General features: G+C 34.7%; 1 protein-coding gene across 3 annotated transcripts; it reads right to left on the bottom strand.

The window, feature by feature from the left end:
• Positions 1-63: 63 nt before the first annotated feature.
• Pal1 (Peptidyl-alpha-hydroxyglycine-alpha-amidating lyase 1) lies at positions 64-15,618 on the bottom strand. 3 transcript variants are annotated; one of them, XM_071590784.1, is made up of 10 exons: positions 15,549-15,618; positions 14,949-15,080; positions 14,464-14,758; positions 14,109-14,349; positions 9,895-10,190; positions 9,414-9,611; positions 6,854-7,066; positions 6,638-6,754; positions 6,013-6,159; positions 64-2,847 (listed from the first exon to the last, which is right to left on the bottom strand). In XM_071590784.1, the coding sequence occupies exons 2-10, from the start codon at positions 15,018-15,020 to the stop codon at positions 2,615-2,617; spliced, it is 1,812 nt and encodes a 603-aa protein (XP_071446885.1). In that variant the 5' UTR covers positions 15,021-15,080; positions 15,549-15,618; the 3' UTR covers positions 64-2,614. The 3 variants fall into 3 exon arrangements, with proteins under 3 accessions (XP_071446885.1, XP_071446879.1, XP_071446894.1); XM_071590778.1 differs by having other exon boundaries at positions 15,391-15,574; XM_071590793.1 differs by lacking the exon at positions 15,549-15,618 and adding an exon at positions 15,175-15,303.
• Positions 15,619-16,332: the final 714 nt, after the last annotated feature.

The raw sequence follows: 16,332 nt of genomic DNA, 5'->3' as shown, positions 1-16,332 counted from the left end.
AAACCCAATCAAACCAACATGATACCATAAAAACCACTTCCATTCATAAGTATACACGTATGAACCATTAAATAACACGATAGCACAACTATATAATTTTATTGCAAATTGACAACTAACAAATAAATTAAAAAGAGTGAACCGGGGGATCAAAACAGGATGGATATATTATAAAGATAAACTTAAATAGCAGTAGAACCTTGACTTTAAATTACTTTGTAGGTTATAGAAACCAATGTTTTTTATAAATGGGATAATTTTTCAACAATGAAAAATAAGTCATTTTATCCTGTCTATTCTATTACATGATGATTTTTTTTCAATATTAAATATCTCCACTGATTGGTTAAATTAATATATTTATGCAGGAATGACAAATGAAATAATACTTCTGGTCTTTCCTGACAACTTACCCCTCATACTACAAATTTCACCCTATTAATCCCATGATGCGGTTCATGCCACATCATTGGCATCTCCTTTACAGTTCACCATACTGCACAGGCTGTACCACTACACTCACTGAGAATTTAAACAGCGTGGAAATGGCCTCAAAATTTAAATTCATGAACAACTTAAGGATTGATATTAATGCCAGATCCATGACTGCCAATTTATTCAATGATTCAATTCAACATTAAATTTCAAATATATTGTTGTAAATAAGCCCATATAACTTATCGCTTGCCTCATATCATGTGCCCCACACAAAATTAGGAATCCATCAGTAAGACATCACCCCTCAAGGAAGGGAGGAAATGGAAAGACCTTCAAAATTTATCCAAAAAATAAATTCACAAAATCAAAACATGATCTTTAGGATTCTCTCTTCCCCACTAGTTAACTTTTTATGGTTTCATGGCCCCTTTAAAGAGAGGTGTAAATTATGACAAACCAGATAATAAAAAAAATCATCTGAACTATCTTTGCATGTTCATATCCCCAATCCTCCATTCCTCTCTTGTCCCAAAACTTTAACATTAAGGGAACTTTGCCTCACTCTCCCCACAACTTCTTTCCTGGATATCCCCAAGCTGTTATTATGATAACCCAACCCTTTGTGCCAGAGTTACAACAGAGTCTCATATTACTGCAGCAATTTTCCAGGACAGGAAGGTAATCATTCCAAAGACAAAGCACAGGCACCTTAAATCTTATTCTTCCCATAATCGAATTTTGTAATGCATTTCAACTTGTTCCCATTTTTCTGATATTACAAAATTTCTGATTTCACTCGTTTCATGTAATTGAGGCAATGTACTTTATTTTATTATCAACTGTTCCTGTGATATGGTCTAACAGATGAAAGTCTGCTACTTTTTACACAATACATTAATTAGCATATTATGTTGTCAGTCATAATGAAAATTGATAAAATACTTTGGTCATATACTACATTCTATCATTACTTGTTGGAACATTGCATTAAATAAAATTAATACTAATCAGTGCATTTGTTTCAGTCTTTAAACTAATAGTGTATTCTATTTCAAAGTATGCTTATGTGTCAACTCTTGAACTTAGTTTCTCCATTTGAACAGTAGATTAGTCACTAGGTCAAACACATCGAGGAAAATGATCCATACCAAACTAATATAATGAAAACATTATACAGTTACATAGATGAACTCAAGTGGGTACATAAATTGTTATGGTAAATAATAATAATTACCTCCACACACTTCAATGAAAATGAGTGGGATGATGTGAGGCCATTACAGACCACTTAGGAAAAACAAATTGGCCACTTTGGCTGAAGCTGCTCAAGTAATGCTGTTCAATTTGATTAAAATAAATAGATATGCCTACCAGGGATAAAAATGGTGTTACATAAAATAATTGAACAAAAATATAAAATAAATTTTAAAAATGTCTATCTGACCAGGAGTCCTCAAGATGCTTTGGTAAAATCAAATCTGACAATAATCAGGATATCTAAAATCAAGGTTCTACGGAATACATAGATCCACATTCAAAATTAAAAGAAATAAGCTAATTCCTAGCTTTTATAAAAAATTGCAACATAATGGCATATAAAACGACATACCAACTCACGAGAAAATATTGTCATTGTGAGTCAAATTTAAGGAATCATATTTTCAAGAATACATGAAAATCTAAGGAAATAAAACAATACTTACTGAGAGAGGTAGATTAGAATAATGTATTCTATTGAAACTACCAGCATGTACACAGATGAGTATCAAGTTTGGGGATTCATGGTTGATATTTCAATTTTATAATAGAATGCATTGCAAGCACGTTAGTTTTTTAGCTTGTCAAACAGTAAATTTAACACATTCATGAACCCAACAGTGAATTCATCCTGATCTCTCTTCTGCTCTATTTACATTTCAATAAAATGTAGACGGAATGTAAAAAAAATATTCAATAAAAATCACAGATAAAACCTCACTGTAAGTGATGTAAGTGTAATTTCTCTCCCTTTTAACCAACCCACCATGAACTAACCAATTTCTACAAAGATTCCTAGCAAGTTCCACCAGCTCATGAGATATTTGTGCACTGCACAACTCCAAAGCAACATTTAAAAACATTAGACATCACTTGCAACTGTATATGAGAGAGATAATATCCTTCATGTCTGAAGTTCTCATGCTTGCTGCGCATGTGATACTGGGTGAGTCACACTATTGAGATTCACACTCAAGTTCTCCACAAGTTCTTCCTCTTCATCTTCATCATCCTCATCACTCTCTTCTGTACACACTTTTTCAAACCCAGAATGTGGATCAAGCAGTTGCCCCAACTTAAAACCCCCATCAGATGATGAATTCCCATATCCTCTCCACTGTCTTGGGCAAAGAGAGAACCCCTGTCCTCTGCCTAAAATGAGTTCAATATCATTTAATGGCAATGACTATACCTAAAATAAATATAATACATATTAAATCGAAAAAATTCTCTCACATGCAACCATGATACTGTCCATACAAAAGCTAGAACATCTGCATTTGGATTATGAATAGTACTTGAAGTTCCTGTGAGCATGAAAAGTGTATGCAATGAAGCCCTTGTATCATTAGTTCACTTAGATTGGAATTATCAAATCGGAAAATTCCAGAATTAAACAATCCTAACCATTGAGACTTTAGCTGGTCATTGATAGAACAGGCTGTCACTAAAACATTGCAGTCATCAGCATAGAGCCCTGGGAGCATGCCAAGCAAGGGATTTAGTACACCTGGGAGACCATTGAAGTACTAAGGAAAGGAACTGGTCCTAGGACAGACCCCTGGGGGTCACCAGATTTCATACGTTTGGTAGGTGATATGTATCACATCCCATTTTTGTATAGGGAAACTCATTGTTGTCCATCACTTAAATACAACTTGATCCAATCAAAGGATACACCTCTTAAGCAAAAGCTAGTGAGTTTTGACAATATTAGGTGATGGTTGTTAACATGGACAGAAGCTTTGGAGAAGTGGGCAACTTTGGGAGTGGGCCACTTTGGTTCAGAACCATGTAACGGATAAGCAAGTTGACACAAAACAGGTAGATGATCCCTATAGGAGCCCTTGACATCTCCGACTGTATGGGCTAGTGGGTCTTGAGGCTATCCAAGCCTAGTTTTATTTTTCTGGTATTATCAATCTCATGGTAAATTGACCTCAGTTTTCTTTCTTATTCTTGGTTAACTTATATAGGCTCACCGGAGATTCGCCAAAAACTCTCATCCCCCTCCATTAATTGTAAATATTTTTCACAAGTTTGAGCAGAAAAGGAAACTTCATTAAAACTAAAATTCATTTCATCATTTCTCTTCAATAATTGATCATCATACCTGTCAGTAATGGAGTTAATACTACTATTAATTACTTATTAAGAAGTGGTACCATCTTGTAGTCCATTTTGGCAGTGCCATCATCTATATCGTGATGGTGGAGTGATTAGTAAATAACTGCAAAATGCTTTTTCATGAAGGTGCATACAATTTATTGAGATCAATTTCCAAAAAAAGATAGTTTAATAAAATTAAGAATACAAAGAATCTTTCCACTGTCCTTTATTTGCATACAACCAGTTTCAACGCTCAAGCGTCATCATCAGGTACTTAAAATCATTCTTGAATACCACTAAAGGAAAAATGTACACAAAATAAAAGTGGTGTTTATAAGTTAACTTGTGGGGACTGTGGTGCTATATATATAGGTCAAACGGGGAGGTCATTAAAAACACGGGCGGAGGAACATATATGCTGTTTTAGAACTTGTGACCTCAAGCAATCACACTTTGCCAAGCATCTATGGGAAGAAAACCATGGGAGTGATTTCAACCCGGACCTGTTACACCAGACTGAAAAAAAATGAGGATGGACAAGTGGGAAGAGCTCGAAATCAGGAAGAATTTAAAAACGGGTCATTTGGTTAACGATTTATTGTTTGAATACCTCTCCCCAATCCTGGAAATACCCCTTTACCCCTTTCCCTCACGGATAGACCCAACAAACCCCCCCCCCACCTCACCCCACCCCACTGTAAACCAACCAAGCACCTGTCCTGACACTTAACACCCCTCTTCCCCCTCCCCATCAACGCCGATCGCAACTCCATTTTCTTTCACCTGCTTCTCCCCCCTCTCTCACCCATCCCTCCTCTCCCTCATGATTGGTATATAAGTGGACTGCAACTTGTTTAATTTGTACCTGATGATGACGCTTGAGCGTTGAAACCAGTTGTACGCAAATTAAGGACAGTGGAAAGATTCTGTGTATTCTTAAATTTATTAAAATGAATTTCCACAAGGTTGAGCCGGGAACAATTGAATATTTAAAAGCCAGTTTCTTTGAAATTTAAACTTTAGATAATATGTCATCATTCTCAATCAACTAGGATTAATATTTGTATATTTTATATTTTGGTTCTTGGCTTTTATTATTTATTGAAGGGCTTTTTGGCATAGCAGGTTACCATTGGCAGAACACCACATATGGGGGCGTGAAACCTCATCACCTAATTTTAGCTTAATTTTAATCACCCTTTTCATGTTATCTTCAGCAAATCTTGGATGTAAATACATATCTCCATCTGGATATATCTATTCAGTATCCCATCAGACCACTAGCATTATCATTGTCCACATTTTTTACAATGCTTGGCAGTTTATTGTGAAAATTACTTCTTATTTTTCATTTTAAGGTCTCCAAATTGCAAAAATTAGTGATGACAGTTCTTTATAGCCTAAAAGAAGCCACTAAGTGGCCACCATCAATAAAAGTTGAATATTCCTGGATATTCAAAATGAAAAAGTATATCCTGTACTAGCTAATATGCAATGAAGATTATCAAACTTATAATACCAGAACCTCTAAAAATCTGAACCAATCATTTGTAAGAACTAAAAATGCAGCACTAGGGCCTCATTCATTTTAATAAGTTACCTGACAATATGAGGATTCTCAATAAAATGTCACTCTTCAAAAAAAAAATTGTGAATATCTGTTGAAGCATATGTTCTTCTATGTCAGTGAATATCTGCAACTATAATTTGCAGCTGTATATTTTCTTGGACTGGGTCCATATTTGTGCAACAAGTCCTTGGAAAAATTTAATTGATTAACAAATTACCAAACTCATCGAAAGGAGTGATAAACTATGCAATTGCAAATTGAAACTCAGGAAACTCCTTCTAATAAATTGCTCTTATTCATTGAATGAATTTTTAAATGACAAGAAGTTATAATGTGTTGCATTTTTATTATACACTTTAATGTATATGCTCTTTTTTTTAAGCATGTTCACAGCGTCAAAATGAGCCTGTGTTTTGTACTTTTCTTTGCATTTGACAACTACTAAACTTACATGATATTTATGGTCAGTGCATAATAAAATATTAAAATTATTATTATCACTGTGCATAGAATATCTTAACAAGTTACATGTATGATGTTTGATGCAAGCCACTAACAATCCTTTAACAAATTAAATTCATATGAAAAGGAACTTTTGTAATTCACTAGTTTTACAAATCTCTTACTTTTACACTTACTTTGTAGCTTGAAAAATCCCACTGCAGCTATAACAATAAAAAAAACAAAAAGTACTGAAACAACAACTAAAATTATTTCAGTAGTATATGAAAGATATCTCTCCTGCTTCAGTTCTGCAAATATTTTGGTTGCCTGCTCATTAGTACCTGAAATGAAAAACATAAATTGAAAAGAGCAAAATCAAAGGAATACCATCCCATTTTACGTTCTTGGAATAAAGCAGAACGATAATTTTTTAATGCCACTGAAAACTGTTCAAAATTTTGAAGTTGAATATTATTTATTTTGAACTCCAATTAGCAAATTATGCTTGAATAAACAAATTCATCAGCCGCAGGTATCTGTAAAATACCTATTGAAGTCTCCCAGTTAGAGCTTTTTTCATGATTAGAATACAATAAATACTCTAGATGAAAACAACATTTACACAAAATATTCACTCTAATCATAAGAAAATTGTCAAAGGGTGTGAAGGAGAAACTTAATGCAAAATCGGCAGTAATTAAATGCTAAATTGCTATCTTAATTTTAGTAGAAAAATGTTTGCAAAAGTTAACTTTTGTTTGAAACCCTTTACATATAACTGTATTTGATCTTTAAAAATATATAATGTCAATTACTCACTATTTAAATTCTGAGGTTCGGTGAAAGCTGGTTTGACCAATGGGGTAAGGCTATTATTTTCCATTTTAGAAGGCAACTGAGGCTGATTTTGCTTAGGAAGATGGCCTTGTTGACTCCCTAAATTTATTTACCAAAAATGGAGTTACAACATAACATTTTCTTGAATTTTTTTTATTTACTGCACTTAAAATATCAATATAAAATACATTCTTTTACCTTGAGAAAATTTCCACACTTTATAAGGAAAAAGTTCAACAACATATAAGTCTCTACCATCCTTGGATGCTACTAGGTCGTGAGGGTTTGAAAAATCATTTCCATCTGGTCTAAATTCCTCTATTAAAGATTTTGTTTCAATATCAATTTTAAACCCCCTAACTGGACCAGGAACAGCTGAGTTAGGGCCATTTACAGCATACAAAAATCCACCTTAAAAAATCCATTAAGCATAAAAATATATTAAACCGGGAAATGGTGCATCTTTATTCAATATTTTTTTAACCCTGCCATGAATGAGAATAACATGTGATAAAATAATGAATTCTAAGAACCTGAAGAAGTATGTGCACCCACGACATATGCGAAGATTCATTCACAATCAATTAGAAATGGGTTAAATCCAAATTCTTTCTTTTACTTAAATTTAAAATCCCATTTCTCAAATACAAATCCACCTATTTTACATTAAAATTAGGAATTCTCATTCACATTTTGACTAGTATCTGACTTTCATTGAAATTCATTTACTTACATACAAGTTACACTTGGCAACAGTTGAATATGAAGAAGCAGAGTCCCCCAGAGTGCTCTGCATGTTGGCATGAATTTCCTTTCCTTTCATACTTTTCTTTACTAAGTATTAAATCACAGCTCAAATCTCAATTTTTTCTATCTTTATAAATCACTACAAAGTAACAACAACAGAAAGGCATCCACACCACAGATCTTTTCCCAGAACACTGACGTGATAGGTGTTCACTCATAAAGGATAACATATTACTATGGTAATTCTGAGAAACTTTCAAACTACCTTCATAATATCTTTTTGATATACAGGGTCGCACCCAAAAGTGGTAGGACTGATTTTTTTACAAGAATTTTATTGACGATATACTTACATCGACTTAACAATCTTCAAAGTATGCTCCTTGAGCTGCTACACACTTAGTATAACGTTGCTCCCATTCCCAGTATGCCCGCTGGAAATTTTCTTTGGGGATGCCGTAGATGACCCTCGTCGAAGTCTCTTGAACGGCCTTTATTGAGTCAAAACGTCATCCCTTGAGCTGTCTTTTCATCAGGGGGAAGAAGAAGAAGTCCGGTGGTACCAGATCGGGAGAATAGGGCGGGTGTGGCAACGCCGTATTTGGCCAGGAGCTGTCTGACGACGAGCGCGCCATGGCACGGCGCGTTGTCATGATGAAGCATCCAGCAGTTTGCGATGGCCGGTCGGACTCTTTTCACGCCTTCTCGGAGGCAGGTGAGCACCTGCACGTAAAAGTTCGCATTCACAGTCTCCCCTGTTGGTCTGTGTTCAGCAGTGTCCTCACTCTGTCCACATTCGTGTCGGTTCTTGCCGTCAACGGCCGTCCAGAGCAATGGTCGTCTTCGACGAGCTCCCTACCCTCTTTAAACAACTTGTGCCACTCAAATACTGTGGAACGGCTTAAGGCCCATAAGCCTGCTTGATCATATCGAGGACAGTTGCCGTCTTCCCGAGTTTTGCACAAAACTTCACAGAATAACGTTGCTCTAAATTCAGATTCATTTTGTTTTTCGGCGCGGACAAAAAACTTGCTTCACTAAAAATGGTGTCCTCACTCAACGACAGCCCGCAGGCGACTGAGGTTGGTGTCGGTCTGTTGCTAAGAGCCCCCTCCACCTTACCCTACCAGGCAGACCCCCCTCCACTGCTCCGTTCGTGCCAGAGAAAATCAGTCCTACCACTTTTGGGTACGACCCTATATATTATATGTATTAAAAATTATATCATTCTGTCAAAGCTACACATGCAATAACTACACTGAATAAATTATTATCATTATCATTATTCTGAAACAAAACCTCTGACATCATAGATATTGAATTAAAAATTAATTTACATTACCTGTAGACAGGTTGCATAGATATGTCATTATAATAGGAAACAATTGACCACTAATGACACAAATAAAATACCTGAATTATTAAAAAAGGAATTACCATTAAGGGACAATATTAATTATCGTGTAAAACATTAAATATCATACAGATCAAAGTAGGAGAAAATTGGAGGTTACTGTACAGTTGATTTTTAATGAAATACCTAAGTATTTAAGAATATTAAAGTCAGTAAATGCTGTGAAAGGGAGAATAAAAAACATTATTACATAGACAAGAGTAGGACTTAGCCAAAACTTGACACAATATATACTAAGTTTACAATTGCGACATTTAATAGCTATCTTTTTTTATGTGGCACCTGCTATCAAGCCAGAACTGACTGGCTTAGCAGAACCAAAATGATTACTCAATTTTTACTACTATTTTAAATGATGAATAAAATCTTAACATGATAATTCATAAAACATCTCAAGGGAAAATCTATAAGCAAAAAAATTATTACTATCATCGAAGTTAGTATTACAAAAACTTACATGGATTGAGACTATTAAATTAAGCACTTTCAGCTTAATGAAGCTATATTAAAAAATAAATTGGTTAAGTCATTAATCCATTAATACCTCAAAGTGAACATTGTTTTCAACTAAAAATTCATGATAGACAGATAACTCACCTTGTGAAGAAACAGCAAATAACCTAGATCCAAATTCAGGAGGATGCAATTGAAAAGCAAAACTTCCATTTAGGGGATGGAAGCATTGAACTCTGCCATTTTCTCGGTCAGCAATGCAGAGGAGAGATTCATCTTTAGCCAGGGTGAGAGAATGTGGAATAGAAAATGCATTTGGAACTGGAAATAAAATATCCTGACCTGTTGAAAAATAAAAATAAAAGTCAAAATCACATTCTTCAATAGAGTTCAAGAAACACATTTGAAATGTTCATCTTTTCATTTTATGTATTAATTATTTACATAAGTATGGCAACATTTAATGTTGCAACCTTGCTGTCTATGCTTGCTAAGCTACTGCAGCTCTCTCCTCTATAATTTACCTTTCAAGTTATTTGCCAACAACAGTGCCCCAACCCATGCATGAAAACTTCTAAAAACATATGGCAATGTAATAAAACTTTATTGCTGCAATAATAATTACCAAAAGCATTTTTCCTTCCCCAATGAATCAGATACTCGGCATTTTTGTTGTACTTTAATATTCTATTGTTGCAGTATCCATCAGCAACAAAGAAGTCACCATTCTCCATCACAGCTACAGAAGTTGGTTGGCAGAATTGGTTGGTGGATGTGCCAGGAATAAATGGAACACCTAAAATCAATGATGGCTTGTTGGCATTGCCACCTTCTGAGAACTTCATTACTTGATGCAGGGCAACATCAGTCACCCACACATTGTTTTTCCCATCTACAGTAAGTCCATGAGGAAGGTAAAATCTGGAATAATTAATGAAAATAAAAGAATATAAAAAAACAAATAAAACCACTAGTGACATACATAAATTATGGCATGCGACCCTGAAGCTCTAAATTCTAAAGCTCTCTGTACCACTTTTGAATGAAGCCAAGAGTTGAATCCAGGAAGTTCCCCAGAATTCAGGCTCATTGATGATATCATTACATTAGCATTGAAACAAAATAAAACAGTCTAATACAACTACATCATATAATGTGGTTAATGGTCAACAAACCACATAAGAATACAAATTAATCTTCCTCAGGCCCTCAAATTGAAGTCTTCATAAATATTAAGGTTTCTATGTTCCAAGAAAATACTATCTTGCTAAGTAACACCAATACAAGTAAGCAGTTAAGAGTTATAAGATCTAATATTTGTATTCAAATACAAACAAAGCTACGTATTGCTACAGTGATAGGTGCATAGTTGTTTGGTAGTGATACAACCATTTTTACCAAATATGCGCATAGCACCACTTCAATGCAAACAGATGTGCAATACAATTCTTAACATTTTTAAAGAAGTAAATAGTTTTCAAAAAATTACTCAAAAATTATCGGTCATTATAAATAAAAATGTAAATTACATTAAACCAGTTTTTATTAATTGTCCACTTAATACCTTCTGGAAAAAAGCTTATGTATTTCTTCAATTGCTCAGGTTTTACTGCCTGCTTGTAGGTTTTTCTACATTTCAAAAGAGTTTTCCATTCCTGATTTTAAAATAATCAATGACTGCTAGGCACCCTGTTAAAATGGTCATACATACCCTGTGCAACCAAAATGCATTTTGATATTTATAACAAGTGAGATGACCACATTAAATTTAAATATGAATTCATAATGAATTTTGGATGTAAGTCAAAAGAATTTCCATCATTAATACCGATGCAAGCGATGATTTGAAATTAAACCCCAGCTTTTTTACCATTCAGAAACTCCATGAACCTTCATGAAGTGCTAAATATCAAACAGTGGGCTAAGTGTGATATGGAGATCATGGGAAACTGTTGCATTGTACCATGCATACGAAGCATCACCCTAATAAGGAAAGGGCAATGAGCACTCAAAATTTATTTAATGATAATGCAAAGTTGCATTGTTACTAAATTTTGAAGCATCAGCAAAAAAAAATTTCTCTAGAGAGCTTTCTAGTAAAAAGTAATTAGGCATGTATCATAAATGTTTAACTATTTATTTTGATTATTTTTTGTTTTCAAAAATGTAGTTCACATTCCCAGTTGCTTCATTCCACAGTAACAGAAAAAATAAACATGACCCAAAATTCTAAACAAGGTAAACATAATTTTCTTTGAATAAACCCAGTATATAATTTATTTTTTTGGCATGGAATGCATTACTATATTTTACATTTATTTAAGTGAAAAATTGCAGTACTATATAAGTGTTCTGCTTAATAACGTATATCACAGAATGAATAATGCTCATTATAAAAGGTTTCACTGCATGTAAAAACCTTCATCAATAAAGGATACAAGAATGAAGTCTCCACACAAGTTAGAATTTCCCACATGTCATTAAGTAGTTAGGTTCTCCATGGTTCCAGGATATTTAAAAAAATAACAATTACATTTCCAATTTATTTTAACTTTAAACCTAGAAAAATTATGGTTTCCCATGATATGAGAAGGTTATGACATGATACACCACTCCATTATTTCAGAGCAAGTTAATCATTTCTCAGCATTAAGATTAGAAAGTACATTAACTAACTTTATTTTATTTCAAAAGCAATGACCAATGCATTTATTCAGGCTCTGAGCAAAATACTGCAGCCTGCAGCTAATTTATTATGATAACCACAAGTATGGGAAGGGACAAATGCACAGAACGAACATGAGCATTCCACTCCACAAAGTCCTATATACTCATGTGTGCCCACCCTCTTCAGTAGAGCACCCAAATTCAAAGAAACCTATGTTCTGATACCAAGAGTTATGCTTGCTGGAGCAATGATAATTTCTCCTGGCAGGGTCTCCATGCCAGATAGTTCAAAAGGTTGTCCTTGTAGAGTTTGTTCCCCAGTGAGACGGTGGTAAAGGGCACATGACCCCAGCGGGGACAGCCATGTAAGTGAGGGTGTCACATTGAAAACACTATTGAGGAAGGAAAGGAGCAACCACCTCAATTATTAATCTCACAAACCAATTATGGAGAAATAATTAGATTGAATCCTGGATACTACAGGACTTAGGTGAATGAGCTACATACGGGACCCAGCCTTGGGAGAGGCAAGGCTTCCCCAGTCATCATCACACGAAATCCTGGTAAAATGAATTTGAAACAGCAACAGCAGAGAAGAGGGCCAAACAAGTAAGCATAAGAACTTGGAATTTTAGGAAAACATGGAAAACAGGGGAATTAGAAAATATTGAGAGGGAGTTAAGGGGAAATATAGATATTTTAGGGCTATGTGAGTTGAGATGGGAAGATGGCAGGGATTATTGGAGCAATAGTCATAGAGCAATACATAACAGAGAAGCTGAGAGCCAAGAAGGGGTCCCAGTAGTATTGAAGAAAAAAGTAGGAAGAAGCATAGTAAATATAGAGCAGGTGAATGAAAGAATATTAATAGTAGAAGTAAAAGCTGAAAAAAAAACAAATTTGTGAAGTTACACCACACAGAGGAAGAAATAACACAGGGTATAAAAGCAATTAAAGGAACTAATTGACAGTGTCTCTGGGAGGAAACATTGAATGGTTATGGGAGATTGGAATATAGTGTATCCATTCGTTAAGGGGGGTTGGAATATAGTGGCAGGCAAAGGAAGTGATGGGGGTGAGTAAGGGCACTACAGTTTAGGAATAAGGAAGTACATGGAAGGAAAGCGTTCCGCAAGAGAAAGGGTTTAATAACAATGAACACATGCTTTAAAAACCACAACAAACTTAGGCACACATGGAAAATGTCAAGGGATGTGCAGAGATATCTATTTACATTCAATTATAAAAATTTCTCCTCCATTTTTAAATGCATGAATAATTAGGCAGCAGATGGGCCATCTAAGTAAGATCACAACAATTTGAAGAAATATGTGCATATGGAAGTACAAAACAAGCCAGTCACAGGATACCAAAAAATCATTTTTGCAAAAAAGACCAGTCTTGGCATTTACTGATCTAAATCAAATATTACCCACTCAAATGACATATTAAATGATATGTAATAATATATTAAAAGACAAAATTATACATTATGAAAGAAAAAACTATGAAATGACATTCTTTCCTTAAAGCAAAAGAAGAAAAATTTTTGCCAGGTACGTTGTACACAGTTTATCCAATTATCAAAATAAGCTTATACTGCAACTGTTATGTTCAGAGAAGAAAACATTTGGATGTGTTTTTATACGATGTTCATTATTAAGATAGAAATAGCCTTGAAATACTGTGGAAATAATCACAAAGCAGTGGAGGTTTAAGTCATATGAACGCAACAAGAAAATATTTTTGGCATTACATTTAAATAAAAGAGTTGAAGCCTCTCAATCTCATGGTGGATAAAACTTAAGAAAATGGCAAAAAACTATTTATTGAAAATTGATAATTGAATAAATAATCATAAGATAATAAATATTAACTGGCAATTATGATGTTATTGGTTATCAGTGATTATAGATATTCATCCAGAACTAAGAAAGCCCTCTGAATAGCTCCAAAAGACTTACTATTAGCAAAATTAAATCATCTTAATTTTGGATGGGTAGCCCTTCTAGACAAAACACCTTTCACAATGCAAACTTGAATCTCACAATGGAGTTGCCCAGTGCATGTACATGAGCTCATTCATGCCTAATTATAATGACAAAAACTTATTCTTTAGCAGTTATCAAGATCTTACTCAACATTAATGAAGGACCAGAAAGAAGTACTTACATATCATTACCCCATTCAAATACAACATCTCCAGTAACAGAGTTGAATCCAACAACAGTGTTTTCTTTAATGGGCCCTCGGTGTCTTTCATCATACGAGTGGTTTGGCAGAAATGTACGAGACTCCCAAGTACGGTCTCCACGATGAAAGATGATAACATTCCCATGTGTATCTATACTCACAGCAGACAATTGTCCAAGCTCTTTTCTTGGGTTTGGCCAATTTTCAACCAACATGAGAGCTGTTTAAAAGTACAAATTAGAAAAGATTAATAATTTTTCTTCCTAAAATAACGTATTTGATATGATTATTATTTGCATCAAAAGGTTAAACTTTTCAAAAACATCATACTCACTGCTATTTGCAAATGGGTGGACAGCTTCTCCTTTCCTTGTTACATGGCTTTCCCTTGTTCGGGGCAAAACTTGCTTTTTTTCGGTTAAACTGGTCTCTGCAACTGGTATATTGGATGAGTAATCAATGTCCCTCCCAGGAGCTTTTCCATCTTTACCGAAAGTGTAATCATAATCTTGATATGCGCCATAGTTATCATCAACTCCTGGAGATGCTGAATAATCTCTATGTCCTGGGGTTAATTTCCATTTACGAAGGTAATCCTCATTTAATGGTTTTAGCCTATTGTTAGCATTCTGAAAGAAATACCAAAATCATAATTATGAAAATGATAAGATATCATATTTTGAATGCAATGAAATATATAGGTATGTACACATACAACTTTTGTAATGTCAACAACACGTATTCAATCACGAACTCATGATGAAACTGACATAGCAAAACCACGGTCCCATCCATTTTTAAATTTATTTTTATACTAACCTGAAGCTGGTTGTTATTGGACTCAACATCAAGAATCACAGCAGCAGTTATCAACACAATGTAAATTAACATCCCAGATAAACAAAAGGCACCGCCTTATGCCCAACATATGTTCATCCCATGAAGCATAACCTGAAAGGTATTATGCCGCAAATTGCATTAAAAAGGCTACTCCCTATATGCGTTCACTCAAAAAAGTTATTTAGGAGATGTATTTAATGCATACGGCTAGAGTACGAGCAAAATGTCGCGGAGCGTAGAGGTCGGTAGCAAATGCTATTTATAGTCGACAAAAACCACTTTCACTAGTTTCACATGTAAACAACACACATTTCAAGCCAAATTGATAGAGAAATGTAAGGATAAGGTGCAAAAGCCAATGTGCCATTTCGTTAAAGCGATCATTGGTCCTAATCGCGCGTAATTAATAAGACTACCTTACCGCAAAAAGAAAATTATTGGCCGCTTTGAGCCCCTTCGTAAAATAAGAAATACATATAAATCTTCTTAGGTCATAGCGTCATGTAAATAGTTTTTTTTTCAATTAATGTACCCCATGGATAAATGCAAGCAATAATAAATTCATCACATATGTACAACCTGTTGACGTACGCTTGACGCCATAGTCCACTCCACTGCCCCCACTACGTCGACGACTTCGACTGTTATTGAGTGGGCGCAGTAGGAGATAGAATGTGTTCCATGGCAGGGGAGATCGAAAGAGAGGAGGTCGTGAAAAGGATGAAAATATTCAGCAGACGAATTGGAATTTTACGAAAGCAGCTTTCAGATGTCAACTAACATTTTAATTGCATTCCAACATATGCTCATTTCAAAATATTTGAACGTTCATATTAAACCAGTTATTTCTCTGCAGGAGCGTAATAACAAAGGAAAAATGGATAATTAGTAATGTCGGTGATAATATGAACGGAAGAAAAGTTTCTCTTCCTACGGAATAAGTAAATCTCTTCACGAAATATGTAAAAACGGGATTTACGTTTCGCCTACAGGGACCGTGGGCTCATATCTCCTCTTAACTACCCAAAATACGAAGGATGGACGAGAGCTGTACGGTTTTTTTTCTTTTTTGCTTCTATTGTAGGTGAGTGCCCATCTCCTCTAATATAATTCATGAAAAATAAAATTATTTTCCTGGAATTTTTGCGTTTTTTCCAAGCATTCGGTACTTTTGCATGCATTTCATTGAAAACAAGACGTATTAGATACCATTCCTTCAATGACTTTTTATTCTTGCTATCGAGTATGCCTGGGTCTAAGGTATCCTCATCGGCATTAAATTATCTTTCTCTGTCGAAACTTGGTGACCATATGTCTTCATTACATGATGCCATGTATTTTTTTCATCATGATTATTCCTTTT

This window comes from Hetaerina americana, unplaced genomic scaffold (genome assembly GCF_022747635.1).
Source record: "Hetaerina americana unplaced genomic scaffold, ioHetAmer1.1.p SCAF_1, whole genome shotgun sequence".
Classification (NCBI taxonomy): Eukaryota; Metazoa; Arthropoda; class Insecta; order Odonata; family Calopterygidae; genus Hetaerina; species Hetaerina americana.
The sequence above is the reverse complement of the archived record's forward strand: the minus strand, read 5'-3'. Positions and strand labels throughout refer to the sequence as shown.